The following is a 15853-nucleotide window of genomic DNA, read 5'->3' as shown; positions in this document are numbered from 1 at the left end:
GAAATAACATACCTACACAAAAGTACATAGAACACATATGTACAGCTTAATCATTGCATAGCAAATTGTTATAAAATATTTTTAAGTGAACACCCATGTGATCCATGTTATCACCATTCACGTGTAAACACAAGCACATTGCCAGCATCCCAGACGACCTGTGGCTGTCTTTCCTGGTAATAAACCCCTGTATCCTGCCCTCCCTCCAAAGTAACCACTCTCTCACTTTTATACTCTTCACTCTTATAATACTTCCCCAATTACTACAGTTTAGCTTTGCTGTTTCTGAACTTCATATACTTGTAATTATACAGTAAGCTCTCTTTTTTGTCTGGCCTCATTTATGTCATGGTTTCTGAGATCCATCCAGGCTTTGTATCAGAGTGGTTTGTTTTCATTGTTGAATAGTCTCTGTTGTATGACAAATCCGTGATATATTTATCTTTTCTTCTGTTGATAGATATTCAGGCTGTTTCCGGTTTGAGGCTATTATAAATAACGTGCTATAAACATCTCTGCACATCTCTCTTGGTGCCCATGTATACATCTGGGCCTGGAATTTTCTTGTGAGAAGGTTTCTAATTATAAATTCAATTTTGTGAATACTTATAGATCTATTTTTAGTGCTTTTTATTCCTACGTACCTTTTGGTAATTCATAAAAGTTTTTCTAGAAATTTGTTTTTATCTAAATTTATTAAAATGCACTCTGTTTAATCTCTGCAGGATCTGTAGCAATGTCCCTTTTTCATTTCTGACATTGGCTGTTGGTGCCTTCTTTCTTGGTATTTTGATCAGTCTTGCTAGAGAGTGATCAATTTTAGGTCTTTTCACAGGACCAACTTTGTCTATCCACTGTATTGTTTCTGTTTTCTTACTACTTGTTTAATTAAATTCTATTTAAATTTTTAACTGTTTTTATCTTTTGGGCTTCTTTTGTTTTTTTCTCTAATTTCTTGAGGAGGATTCTGAATTCATTAGTTTATTTAGCATTTCTTCTTTTCTAATATGTTAAAATTAAAAGTTTAAGCATTGTTTTAGTCTCACAATATTCTCATTACTGTCCAGTTCAAATTATTTTCCCTTTCCCACCGAGATTTTTATTTTAACTCACATGTGATTTGGGCACATGTCTCTTGGTTTCCAAAGATCTGGGGATTGTCATCTTTTTATTATTGATTTATAATGTAGTTACATTATGGTCAAAGACTATCCTCTGTAAGATTCAGTCATTTAAAAGTTTTTGAGACTTGCTTTGTGGCATTGTTTACGGTCTATATTTCTAAATGTTCCTATTGCATTAAAAGAATGCATATTCTGTAGTTGTGGTGTTAGTCATTTATGTATATCCATAGATAGAGTTGGCTAATTCTCTCATTCAAATCCTTTATGTCCTTACTGATTTTTTTGTCTGCTGGTTTCATTGGTTATTGAGAGAAATATGTTGATATCTTCTTTTACCTGTGTGAACTTACCTACTTTTTCTTACCCCTTTGTCAATTTATTGTAAGTTTCTATAGTGTAAGGGCACATTGTATCTTCCTGATGAGCTGAACCTTTTGTCATTAGTAAGGTTCCCTCTTAATCTATAATAGTATGTTTTGCCTTTAAAATTTGATATAATCATAGTTACACCAGTTATATATTTTACATACATAATAGCTATATATTTTTTGTCATTGTTTGCATGCTATCTTTTTCAGCTTAATTTTTTTTTACTCTCTTACTTTCAACCTTTAAGTAGCCTTATTTTTAGATGTGTTTTTTTTTTTTATGACAGCATATATTTGAATTTTGACTTTGGAGGTGTGAAAAATATCTTTATTCTGTCCTCACACTTTTCCTCTACTTTCTGCTTTGTCCATTTCCTCTGGGTGCCTCGTTTTTGTTTAGTTTTGAGCTTTTTTGTCTTGTTAGAGATTTTTCTCAAATATATGGTAATGTCCAATCTCTGCTCATTTTTAAGAGGGGACAATGAGAAGATGAGTAGAAAGTCTCTGTGCACAGACAAGCTTATGACAGGAAGTTCTTGAGGAAGGGGGCTGTGGTTGATGAGCATTTAGCTATTTCACTGGGAGACCTCAATTGTTAATAAGCTTTTTGGGGAGGGCAAGGCTGGTGTTTGAGATGTTTTCAACCCAGACAAACAGCATTGTGGGTAATGGGACTCACAGATATATAATATTATATAACTTATAATATACAATATTATAGATATTCTATAATATATCATATACAGTATTATATATATTATTACATATAGTACAATATACATATATTAATTATAATATATACAAACTTGTACTTTTATAGCTCCTATTTTAATTAAAATATCTAACTCTTTGCCTGAACTTCTCCAGATAGCATATGTCCATCTTCATTAGGTGGGCTGAAAGTCATTTCCCGTTTTTATTGGCTGAGGGAGGGTGCCTGGTAGTCTAACTATACTCATCATGCAGGATTTCCAACTTCTGTTTTCAGTTCTGTCCTTTCCCTCTCTCCCCTTCTGAAATACTGAGCCTTCTGTTCTTGAGTATTGTTGAGGTTCAGAGGCAGAATTTAGCTCCCTCTTTAATGTACATCCCAGAAGGATTTAATCATGCAGAAAAAGCTAAAACCATGTTCATTACCATCCCTTAATTTTCTTTCCAAAATTTTAGTAAAATTTCTCATTTTCTGTCATCTCTTTTTCTACTCTGCAGATTTGATTCTTTTATTCCTAGACTGTACCTTCTGGAGAGGGGAAACCTATCTTCACACGTGGAACCCTCCCTTTGAACTACTGTGACATGGGACACCAAAAGAAGCTCCTGAGAAATAAGGTCTAAGTTAGATGTCCCTGTGGAAGCAGGGACATTTAGTTCAAGGACAGTGGTCAGGTGTTGGAAGGAAGTATTGTGAATAAAGCACAACATATTTTATTTCTAGCCCCATCTGAATCCAAAGGTATGAGGCTATTGTACGTGAGCAAGTAAAAGTTCAGAGAGGCATTTCTCCATCATCTCTGTGGGTAATTGGGTTTGTAAGGAATCAGCAGCCCTGTGGATATTGGCGTTTGGTGGCACAGGCATAGTGTAGTAATGTGGGTATACTGGTGATTGATCTCAGAATTGGTGAAAGTGACATAGGTCACCATAATAGGACCTGCAACAGTATCTTCCTTGTCATTGGCACAGACGTCAGTATCTTTGGGCCTTGGTACACACTGATGTCATAAGTAGCAGTAACAGAGACTTCGGTGGGCATCACTAGGAGAGAGGAGATCTTTGGGGCCATCTTTGGCAGTATTAACTGGAAAATAGCACCGTGGTGGCTGAAAGTACTCATTTCAACAGCACGACTTCCTGAAAACTCATTGAATTATTTGGGAGGAACTTGATGGGCCTGAAATGCTCACAAGGTGGGTGGAAATTTGGTTTTATTTCCTTTTTTTTTTTTTCATACCGTAGGCTGGTATGATATAGCTTGTGAAGCACACGTTGCAAAGCAGAGCGTGAAATTCTTTATTGTTAAATCAAATGAAGCTATATAATTAGCAAAATTGCAGAGCAAATTTATGGAGCAATAAGAGTCATGTCATTTCTAATTTGAAGGGCATTTGATAATAGTTAGGCATTGTTAGGATAAAGAAATGCCCCGTGGGCTTGGCTCTTACACAGAGGATCTAGGTGCAGAGCTGGCTGTGGGTGAAAGGTGTGTGCTCTTTAGCATCCCAAGAGAATTGGACACCTGGAAAGGTTTTTGAGTCCTAAATCTGCTACCCCAAGTCACTCATATCATTGACAAACCCAATTCCAGGGCTCCCCTCCCAAGCTACTGTGAAACTCTCTCCAGCTCTTTATTTTACACTAAATGATGTCGGCTTCATCTGATCTTTTTGTTACCTTCTGCTGACACTTTGTAGCAGCCCTGTAAAAATCTTTGATATGTCAAAAGTGCAACCTCCACTCTCTCTAAGCTACACTTTATCCTTATTTTGTCTTTTGTCAACACTTTTTATTTCAAAATCAGGTTCCTTTTAGACCAGCAAGCTAAGAGGTGTAACCTTTTTATCTAGCTTTTTATCTGTTAAACACACAGCTACTCCACCATTTATTGTCACTTGTTTAACACTCTCCTAGGGTGCCCCACATCTCATGAAATGGAAACACATTCTAACAGATTGGTTTTATCTAGAGCGTGTATGCCCATTTTTTTAACGGGTGCCACTCGGAACTTCAGCACACTTACGAATTTTGTTCATGTGAATAGTACACTGAGATTTAAAAGTCTACCTGTTGTCTTAGGCAGTGGGGTAAAGAGTGGGCTCAATGCATTTATCCTTGTTCTTCTTAGGAGTCATTTGAAAATGGACATCAGTTTATCAGCCACACTGGTGACTCTTTTCTTTTAGCCAATTTAATGGCATCCCTTTCCCAAAGGATTTACAAGATTCTCGTACTGTTAAAATTGAACTAAATATTCAAAAGCACATTTTTAGACTAACATTTTTTTCTTGGCAAATGGTTACAACTCTTTTCATTGCAATGAGTGGAAGCTCAGTCCAGTGAGCTTAGGAACAAAGACAGGAGGCAGTAATTATTAGAAATTAACAGGAGGTGTCTCATGGAATCCCAAGTACAGGAAGCTGGTCTGTGGAAAATGGTGGAATTAGATCCACCTATGTTCTGTTATCTTTCTTCTTTCCTCCTTTGAGTGAGTCAGTGTACTGACTCACTTCTGTTCAATACCCCCTTCTCTGTTGCTGCAGACTTGAGTTCCCCAGTGCACAGGACAGAATGTGGACACCTTCCGGTTTTTTTTTTTTTTTCATCCAACCTTGTGGATAAAGATTTCCTTCTTTTTCTCTTTGAATCTTGGTTCCTAATTACCAGAAAAGGAAAAAAAAAATAGGCCAGTGACAGAGTTGGATATTGTTGTATACATGTGTCCTTAAGCTTACCCTTAGAACCCTGACTGGGGAAGGGTGGTTGTAGGACAGAGGAAATTATTAGACAAGAAATACTGGATGGTAATGTAGGAAGTGACGACTTAGCTCTGAGGTGCTATTTCCTTTCCTTCAGAAAACTGAGTTTATAAGTATCAGGCTTATTGTCTAGCATATAGGGAGACATCAGTAATTATTTGTTTAGTGAAAAGAAATAAGGTAGGTGCTTATCTAATATAAATTCACATGCTGCAAGAAGGGTTTTTGGTTGAGAAAATAGCCCCCTTCCCCCTTCCTATAACTAGAGCCTAAAATGTCTTCAACAAGAATAGAGAATAAGTGACTGGGAAATAGTGTTGGGTAGCCAGCCATGGGGAAAAGAATGAGAGCTGATTGAATTCACAGCCAAAAGGAGGAGGAGGAGGAGAAAGAGAAGGAGAAGGGGTGGGGGAGGGGAAGGAGAAGGAAAGAATAATTATCATACTATCACAAAGCAATTATGCTTTGAATTTGAAAATTGTGTAGGGAGTAGAAAGACAGTCTCATTTTTCATGTTTCTTTATTTTATTGGACACAGTGGAAAAATTATAGTTTCTGCCCAAATTATTGTATCTATGTCCCAGCATTTTTGTTCCATTATTTCTTATCTATTTTGACCTTTTAACAGCCCTGAACACTTACCTTCATTGAAAAACATCCATTAAAATTGAACTTGCTTTTTGTTCTTTGAGCAGCATCAGAATCTTAGCAGAATTTATAAGTTATTTTATGCCTCCCTAATTAATTTGGAAGGAAGTATCATTATGTAAGATAAATTAATTAATGCCATTCTGGCTCAGGTCGCAATTACTTTACAATTCAGATATATTTTATCTGAATAGTTATAAACACATTGAATGTTATTTAACATTAAAATGTGATCAAGTTAGATATGAAATTAATTTTAAGTAATATGTGGCTCTCTGGATTCCCGTGGGGATTTATTGGGGCTCTCTTAGCAAAAAGTTCAGGATTTTACATTTTTATTGTTTCTATTGTTTTTCCAGTGACTTTAGAAAAGATACGTTGTCTTAGCTGTGTTTAATTCATTAGAAGTAGAAGATAGGCCCATTTTGGGCATCCAATTCGATTGCATATTCCTGGAGTATTTGTGAAGGTGAGGAAAAAAAAGTGAAGTAAGATAGAAACTTGGGGTATAACCACAAAAATTCTGTAACTTTAAAATTAGTTTTGAGGCTGTATTATTTTATAGCCTGGTAAACTTCTGAATTTTGACTTCAAAGAACAAACAACAAATGTAGGTTGGCAGTATCCATTTGAAAGGCAGTGAAATAAATTTGCTTTCTTTTTTCACATGAATAAAAGAAATGTATTTTACTGTATAGCTCTTGTATTGTTGGTGCCAGCAAATTGGTGCACAAAGCTACATATTGATATCTAGTCTCATTTAAAAGGATTCTTTTATTTTTTTACTTACTATTTTATTTTGCCATCTTTCTGTTAATTTTTTATTGAGGTATAATTGATATACAACATTATATTAGTTTCAGGTGTACAACATAATGATTTGATATTTGTATATGCTGCAAAATGATGACCACAATAACCTTAGTTAACATCTATCACTATACATAGTTAAAATTTTTTTTTCTTGTGTTGAGAATTTTTAAGATCTACACTCTTGGGGTGTCTGGGTGGCTCATTTGGTTAAGCATCTGCCTTTGGGTCAGGTCACGATCCCTGGCTCCTGTGTTGGGGTTGGGTTCCCTGCTCAGCAGAGAGTCTGCTTCTCCCTCTCCCTCTACTAACTCTCCCTCTATCCCCACTCCCCCTGCCACTTGTGCTCTCTTGCCCTCTCAAATAAATAAGTACAATCTCTTTTTAAAAAAAAAAATCTATGCTCTTAGCAACTTTCTTTTCTTTTTAAAGATTTTATTTTATTATTTATTTGAGAGAGAGAGAGAGAGAATGAGAGATAGAGAGCACGAGAGGGAAGAGGGTCAGAGGGAGAAGCAGACTCCCCGCAGAGTGGGGAGCCTGATGCGGGACTCGATCCCGGGACTCCAGGATCATGACCCGAGCCGAAGGCAGTCGCTTAACCAACTGAGCCACCCAGGCGCCCGCTCTTAGCAACTTTCAAATATCCAGTACAGTATTATTAAGTATAGTTACCATACTGTACATTACAACCCCATAACTTACTTATTTTTTATTGTTATTTTTCATTTTAATTACGGTATGAATAACACAGAGTGTTGTGTTAATTTCAGGGGTACAATATAGTGATTCAGGAATTCTATACATTACTCAGTGCTCATCATGGTAGGTGTACTCTTTAATCCCCATCACCTATTTCACCCTTCCCCTCCCCCCACCTCCCCTCTGGTAACTATCAGTCTGTTCTCTATATTTAAGAGTCTTTTATCTGGTTTGTCTCTTTTTTCTTTGATCATTTGTTTTGTTTTTAAATTCCACATATGAGTGAAATCATATGGTGTTTGTCTTTCTCTGATTTATTTTCTATTTATTATACTCTCTAGATCCATCAGTGCTGTTGCAAATGGCAAGATTTCATTCTTTGTCATGGCTGAGTAATATTCCACAATTTCTTTGTCCATTCATCTATGGATGGACACTTGGGCTGCTTCCTCAATTTGGCCATTGTAAATAATGTTGCATTAAATATAGGAGTGCATATATTTTTTTGAACTAGTGTTTTCATATTCTATGGGTAAATGCCCAGTAGTGGAATTACTGGGTCATATGGTAGTTCTATTTTTAATTTAAAAAGATTCTTTTAAATAATAAGATTCTGGGGGCGCCTGGGTGGCTCAGTTGGTTGGGCGTCTGCCTTCGGCTCAGGTCATGATCCCGGGGTCCCGGGATCGAGCCTCGCGTCGGGCTCCCTGCTCCTCGGGAAGCCTGCTTCCCCCTCTCCCACTCCCCCTGCTTGTGTTCCCTTTCTCGCTGCGTCTCTCTCTGTCAAATAAATAAATAAAATCTTTTAAAAAAATAATAATATTCTGTAGATACCATGCAGAGATTTTACAATATTTTACTTTTTTTCATTATTAGTCAACTAAATTACATTCAAATTAATTTACAACATGTAATCGCAGAAAGTCAAGGATGTGTTCTTCATTTTGATTTGATTAAATCCTTGCCTCTAGCTTTTTATTCTAGAAGAGATAATAAAAATGATACAATGCTATTCTGTTCTTTGTTAGAACCTAATAATTACATGGCCTACTCATCTTTGATGTTTATTTTTAGTTTATCTTATATTGCAGATTCTTTTTTTATCTTTTATCCTTTTGTCCTCTTCCTAGTTTGGCCCTGGGGTCAGATAATCTAAGTAATTTTAAATTAATCAGTTGACTACTTAATTCATTTAAATATTTATTACATCCCTAAGTCATGCTATAAGCTGGGAAAAAATTTACCTGCTTGGCCAAATGAAACATGCTCTTTATCCTTGATGAGCTAAGTCTTGTGGGAGAGAGGGGCAATGTGAGAAAATCATTAAAATACTTGAGGAAGATGATTTAATACTGAAGTATATTCAAAGAGTTATGGTAATACCAGGGAAGGGATGGCTTTCGGGGGTAATGGCAGGAGATTTCTCAGTGGCTAGGTTGAGTTAGCGATCTCAGGCCAGAAGAGAGGGGGTGACGTTCCAAAGAACACTGCACACAAAGTTACTAAGGTTAAAAAAAAAAGGATACTAAGGCACATTATAGAATAGTGGGGTGTTTGGTGAGATTGATTCCGTGGTGAGGTGGAGGGTCTAATAAAAGGAGGTTGTGACCTGAAGAGAGAGGTGTCTAAATGAAAGCATGGCTTGGCAGAGAGTGGACAGTCTTCTTATCCATGCTCTACTCTGTGACAGTGGGAGCCACTGTATTATTTTAGAAAGTGGGAGTCAGTAGGCTAGAGGTCTGCCATGTTTTACATGCCTATTACAAAATTGTGTGAGAAACTTTACATTCTTCTTTCAAAAATGTAATAATCTCAATCCTCAGGAAACCTGTGTGAGAAATAGATATTTTTATCCCCACTCTACAGATAAGGGAATAAGTTGATCGTTTTCCCCAGGTCATAAAGTGGGAGGTAGTTTGGAAACCCGTGACTTTCTGGTTCTAGGACTCCTGCTCTTTGTTATAATGTATTCCCTCCCCAGGGGTCACTACAGTGGCAATACAGAGTCGGAAATAGGAGGCCATTGCTTTTATTTAGATTAGAGGGGTTTATGAACAGGATTAAAACATTGGTAGTAGTGATGACAGAAAAACAGCATAGATTTGAGAGCCTTTCAGAAGTAATCTTAGTGATTAATCAAATGTTAGGAGTAAAGGAGGGGGAGGAATTACTGATACACTAAGGTTTCTATATCTAGTACAGTTGAGTTTCACTGAATGGGCTGAAGCAAAGCAAGGGATGAAAGGAATGGTTGATGTATGGTGAATATATTCACAGACAGGGTGAGTTGGTTCAATGAAAACTCCATCTGCAGTCTTTTTATATATGTCTTCCTTATAAAAATTAGAAGGTATATGTGGCTGAAGTTGAGAAACTTGAGGTGGTATTTTATCTGTAAGCATTTTAGGTCCAGATGCAATTTTAATTATTCCAGGCTACTTCTAATAATTGTCTGCAGGATTTTGACATTCCAATGCATCTTGTTTCATAGGTTCATACCGTAGCTCTTGCCTGGAAGGTTCATACACATGTATTGAGTTCCATCAAAGCCTTTCAATAGGGGCGCCTGGGTGGCTCAATTGTCAAGCATCTGCCTTCGGCTTACGTCATGATCCCAGGGTCCTGGGATCGAGCCCCACATCGGGCTCCTGCTCAGCGGGAAGCCTGCTTCTCCCTCTCCCACTCCCCCTACTTGTGTTCCCTCTCTCACTGTCTCTCTCTCTCTCTCTCTGTCAAATAAATATATAAAATCTTTTAGAAAATAACCTTTCAATAAGCAAGAACTAAGAATTTTGAGCAAAAATACTAAAATGTGGTTATTTGTTTTTGTTTTTTAAGATTTTATTTATTTATTTGACAGAGAGAGACACAGTGAGAGAGGGAACACAAGCAGAGGGAGTGGGAGAGGGAGAAGCAGGCTTCCCGCGGAGCAGGGAGCCCGATGCAGGGCTCGATCCCAGGACTCTGGGATCATGACCTGAGCCGAAGGCAGACGCTTAACGACTGAGCCACCCAGGCGCCCCTAAAATGTGGTTATTTGGATAATAGTTCACTAAGTGACTAGATTGAAGGCTGTTAATCATTTCATCACAAACACAAGAAGAGTGAGAGAGGGTTAATATAATAAATCTAGGTTTAATTCTTGGTGCTTTGTAGTGACAGATTTTTTTTTCTCAATGTTGCAAGAATGCTTAGAATTTTTGCTTTAGTTTCATTGTGTTAATGCAGGACTGTACTCATGTTAAGTCAACTCCTTATCCATGATTTACTTGTGTATGGAGCCCCCAATCTTGTTTATGTTGCCCAAACATGGCTGGGAGAGACAGCTGTGACATTATGAATCCAGCTGGGCACAGATGGATCTTCAGTGAAGCATGAATCCATATTGGTTTGGTGATCTATGTTTACTGCCTCCTGTTAAACTTTCAGAGACTCAACTCCTAAATCACCTGGCATTGACTACATCCATGTACATATAAGTAATAGACCGAAGTGAACTAGAACTTTTGTTGCTAGTGATCAAGACTGTCCCCTGTAAGATCAATATACTAGATTATAGTTTTATTGACTATTTAGCCCACATTAGAATCTGATTAGTTTATGCCCATTTAGCACATAGTTTTCACTTAGGTGCGATAGTCTTGATAGCTTTTCAGGCTGTTTTGATAATTATGAACATTTCCAAGATCCTGTATATTGAAGTTTCCACACATCTGTTATGGATTTGACAGTTAAACTTGAGATCTCAAAAAATAAAAACTGAAGTTACAGCCTGTAAAGAAATTCATTTAGAATTTTTAAAGAAAATATCAATGATTGATATTTACCTGGAAGGCTGGTAGAACTGCAAGATTTTCTAGATCTATGCACAGTAGAAATAACAAGTAAAGTATAAAACAAACAAAAGATGTATGAATAGTTGAAATAATTAGCTAAAACTCCAAACAAAACTAAAATGTTAATGGTGCCTCCTAGCAAATAACATTTAATTCTCAATCACTCCCCAAAACATTGGGTATGAAGCTTCACAACTTCACTTTTGTAGAGAGCAATGTGATATTTAAACTGGCTAACATTGCTGATATAAATGTATGCACACTCTGTCCTTTACAACCAGAACAGGAAATGTTGTTACTGTTAATGGTATGCAAATCAATGAACTAGTATTTCCAAATTTTTGTGACAGGTTGCATATTTGTAATTCTGTATGTTTGTCTAAAGCAGCAAAAATTAGAATACTTACTTACCTTTTATACATATTAGTTATTTCATAAATTGTGCTATCTCATCTTCATTGTTACCATAGCATTCAGTACTCACCACATGCCCACAGTTCAGATCTTACTTTACTGCTGTTTCTATGGTTTAATATACATAGATCTACCCATACCATATAGAAAAAAATATGAATAACTTGGTTTGCTTCATTAATTCACACAGTAAGCAAATGTTTATTGATAACATACTATATGCTGGTGGTGCTCTAAGTGCTGGGGAATCAACAGTGAAAAGAATGGCCAAAATAACTCTCTGTCCTCCTGGAGCTTATTATCTAGTTTTAGACATTGTTTTTTCTCTTGATTTTCGGTGATATAGCCCTGTTTCTTGACATCCTAGTAATTTTTAAATGAATGATGGTTGTTATGTATAAAAATGTGTAGAGGACCTAGATGTTATTTTATTCATCCCGAAAATGTTCACTCTTTCCTGTTAGATGGGAGGAATAGAAGCTGATCACCTTAATCCAGTCATGGAATGGAGTAGGTAAGGACTGATTCAGTTTCAGTAAGGACCCATCCATCTCTGGTATTCTCTAGCCTCCCATTGCTCTGTGTATTCTCTTGGGCCATTCCTTCTGGCAGGTTTTTGAAATACAATAGTCTCCTCAAAGTGGTGAAATTGCTAAACCTCTGCTATGCTTCTCAGAGACTTTCTGCTTAGTCTCTTAGCCTCCCCCCTGAACATAATTCATAATTTGGTAAATGTCTTGAAAGTAAACCCAGCTGTATATCATGCTTCCTTCTGGGCCCCTCCAAAATGAGGATCTTGGTTCCTTAAATTCCTAATGTTTGTCTCTCTAGCTCATTGAGACTTCCCTCTGCCCAGGCAAAGCCCAGATTCTCATCCTCTTGCTTTGCGTGCCGAATCAGCAAATGTCCCCAGGGAAAATATAGCTAACCTTTCCACAATTCCCTCCAATCTGATAAATTGGTTTTTCTAGTTCTCATTGCTTAATCAGCTTTCAGGTTGTTTTAAGCAGATTTTGGGGGGCAATTTTTATGTTTTATTTATATTTTTTAGTTGTTCGTGACTGGATCATTAATCTCTTGCAAGCTTATCCATCTCATCCCTATTTTTAGATGCAGAAATTAGAGAATGATGTCTTCTCTTAGACATACCTATGTTACCACAAGGAAGGTACCCGGAAATTTCCACCCTAGCTCAATGTATTCTAGAACTAATTGGCAAAGTAGGCATGTAGGAATGTGTCATTGAACACATCCTTCAAAATAAGTGTTATTGAAAGAGCTGGACAGTTACGAGAGCTGATACTCTAACGTACGCTGAATTCATTGCCCAAGAACTGTTCACCAGTAGTAATACTGAAGGGACTAAGACCAAGCTGTCCAAGTTAACTTGTGGACTTTCACATGGAGGCTGCTTAGATTGGTGAACTCAGTGGGAGTCCAACACTTGAGGATGACTCTGATGAGCTGCAGCTTCTGCATACTACTCTTGACTTCTGTTATGAATTATCCTCAAAGGAAGCTAAGTCTGGATCTTCATTGTCTACTAAAATACTGGGGAATAGAGTAAATAGTCTTTGTGTTTTTTTTATATTTCACTAACTCTTGTAGGAAGAAGATATAGCATAGTGGTTAAGTGTCTGGATTTGGGAGTCAATCAAATTTAGATTCAAACCTTGTCCATTTGCTAGATGCTTGACCTTGAGAAGGTTGCAAAAACTCTCCAAAGCCTCAATTCCATATCTGTGAAACGGGGATAATAACATTTCATTGCGCCACATGGAAGCTATTGGAGACACTGTATTTAAAGTGCTTATAATGATCTCTGGAATATTGTAAGCCAGCAGCTTAGTTATTTTGGGTATTATAGAAACCTATGGAATAGAGACTCAGAATTTTGAGGTGAGATCTTAAGATTTTTATAAAGATTTTCTAAGGTAGGTGAATGAAGTATGTGGAAAAAAGTGCTTTTAAGAATTCGTAAGTTTATTTTTGTTAAGTAAAACTATTTAAAAACTTGTTTATTTTACGGATAACAAAACTATAAGAAAGAACTCCAGGAAAAAAAAAACTGAATTGGAGATGATTTACTTCTCAATGACTTCAAAAAATTCTTTGTAGTTTCACTAAATAACAAACGTATCATTTTCTGCTATATTTTGTTTTAAAGTTAATCTAAGAAGAATCAAGGTTAACTAATATTCTAAATTGTACAGGTGTTATCATGTTTAAGAAAAGGAACAAAATTTAAAGTAAAAAAAATTTTTGAGTAGAAAAAAAAAACTTGAGAGAGAAAGAGAGAGAGAAATTTGATTCCTAATTACCATTCATTAGTTGTGTGGTATTGATTGGGTAAGTTAAATGATCTCCCTGTGTCCCAGTTTTCCTGGAGAAATTTTACAATGGGAAAATAATTCTTAGATTTTCTTGAATATCAAGTGAGGAAAAGGAAATAAAAATTACATGTAATAGGCATAGTCTTGTTACTTGTATTTAATGATCGGTTGTGCCTTTGAATCTCTCTTCGGACCATGAAGAACATGAATTGGTGTTATAGGAAGCAGAAGAATTTGTGACACAAAAAGAGATGAAATTAAATCTGGTTATTGTTATTTAAGTAATAATTTAAGCCACATGTATTTGAGTCAAATTTTATGTTTCTTTATTCTGTGGAAATTTTCTGAAATGGACATTTTTTGACCATTATTCAGGTATGATATTTTATCCAAAGCCTAGACCCAGTACCCCTTCAATAGTTCCGAGTCAACAGAACTGAAGGAAAAGCGAGCTTTTCTCTTCCCTTTCAAGTTACTCTAATTCAGGAATCGTTTCCACACTCTGCATACCTGAGTGAGCATGAAATGATGCCTTTACTGAGTATTTGTTTGATTTTTCAAAAACTGTTGTCAGTCTTACAGCTTGAAAATGAAATGCACATGGTAATTGGTAGAACCACAGTCAGTCTTCAAATCTAATTGGAACTGACCCAGACACCCTCAGAAGTCTCCCTAGCCTTTCAGATCTGTAAGCATATGTGATGAGACAAAGGCAGGAGAGCTTGTTGAAAGGGAGGGAAGTCCCTTTGCGTGTTGCTGAACCAGAACACTTTGATACGGCTCTCTCAGTATGGACAATGTCTTGTGTGTTTGTTTCCACAGAGCATATATCATTACAGACTATATGGGCATCCGAAATGAAAGTTTCATGAAATTAGCTGCAGTAGGGACCTGGATGGGGGACTTTGTCACAGCCTGGATGGTAAGAAATTTTAACTTCACCCATTTCAAGCATTAGATGGAGGAAAACTTTCATAATGTTGGATAGACACTGCGTTTGAAGGGTTTAGAGCAAGAGAGTTACTTCTCTCTTGAGTGGAATAAATTCATGAATACAGATAAATTTAGAGATTGTATGCAATATCTGTTTACCTTAGGGGAAAAATTAATGCAACTATAATATGAATGATGGCTGTCCATCAGGAAATATTTATTTATAACATATATACCTATCTATCTGTATATGTTACAAGTATACAAACATACATTCATAACATTAATAGAAACTTCCTTGTGAGGTTCTAAATAATTTTGTGAAGACTGTTGTTTTTGACATGTGCAATTTTCAGATAAGGAATGTTGTCTGGCCAGTCTCAGAAGACCGTATGAAATATTTTTAACAACTGTTTTCTATTTAAAACTTTTTTTCACAACACATCTTATAATATTTTATTAATATTATTTTATTTTATTTTAATTTAATTTTTTTATTTAAATATAGTTGACACCCAATTTACATTAGTTTCAGGTGTACAACATAATGAATCAACATCTCTGTACGTTATGCTATGCTCACCACAAGTGTAGTTAGACCTCTTAAAATAGTTTTCTACATTTATTTTCCTCATTGAACCTACAAAATTAATGTTGCATTTTAGTATTTATTATTATTATAAGCCTACAACAAACAGACAAACCATATTTCATGCTGAGTTCATCTGTCAAGAGAGTAACTTCTTTTCTCATTTTTTGTTTTCATTAAAATTTTTTTGGGGGGCGCCTGGGTGGGTTCAGTCAGTTAAGCATCTGCCTTCAGCTTGGATCATGATCCCAGGGTCCTGGGATGGAGTCCCACATCGGGCTCCCTGCTCAGCGGAGAGTCTGCTTCTCCCTCTCCCACTCCCGCTGCTTGTGCTCTCTCTCTCTCTCTCTGTCAAATAAATAAAATCTCTAATTTTTTTTTTTTATTCAGGTATAGTTAACATACAGTGTTATATTAGTTTCAGGCACACAATATAGTGATTCCACAATTTCATACATTTCTCAGTGCTCATCAGGATAAATGTACTCTTAATCTCCTTTGTCTGTTTCACCCATTCCCCACCCACCTCCCCTCTGGCAACCACCATTTTGTTCTCTGTGTTTAAGAGTCTGTTTTTTTGTTTGTCTCTTTTGTTTGCTTTTGTTTGTTTATTTAAGTTTTTA

At 36.4% G+C, this 15853-nt stretch overlaps 1 protein-coding gene across 7 annotated transcripts in view; it reads left to right on the top strand.

Annotated features, from left to right (window-relative positions):
* TMEM117 (transmembrane protein 117) overlaps positions 1 to 15853 on the top strand; it is a 493780-nt gene that overhangs the window by 229071 nt on the left and 248856 nt on the right. For 5 of the 7 annotated variants that reach the window (XM_073882098.1, XM_073882097.1, XM_073882100.1 and 2 more), the window contains one exon: positions 14531 to 14630. The exons of 1 other annotated variant lie outside the window; for it this stretch is intronic. In XM_073882098.1, the coding sequence (XP_073738199.1) occupies positions 14531 to 14630 (100 nt within the window). Of the gene's footprint in view, positions 1 to 11839; positions 11890 to 14530; positions 14631 to 15853 lie in introns of all 7 variants that reach the window. One more of the 7 variants, XM_073882101.1, reaches the window with a different exon arrangement.

This window comes from Callorhinus ursinus, unplaced genomic scaffold (assembly GCF_003265705.2).
Source record: "Callorhinus ursinus isolate GAN/ISIS: 27379988/994484 unplaced genomic scaffold, GSC_fseal_2.0 scaffold44, whole genome shotgun sequence".
NCBI classification, from domain to species: domain Eukaryota; kingdom Metazoa; phylum Chordata; class Mammalia; order Carnivora; family Otariidae; genus Callorhinus; species Callorhinus ursinus.
Note: the sequence above shows the minus strand (reverse complement) of the source record. Positions and strands in the feature narration are given on the sequence as shown.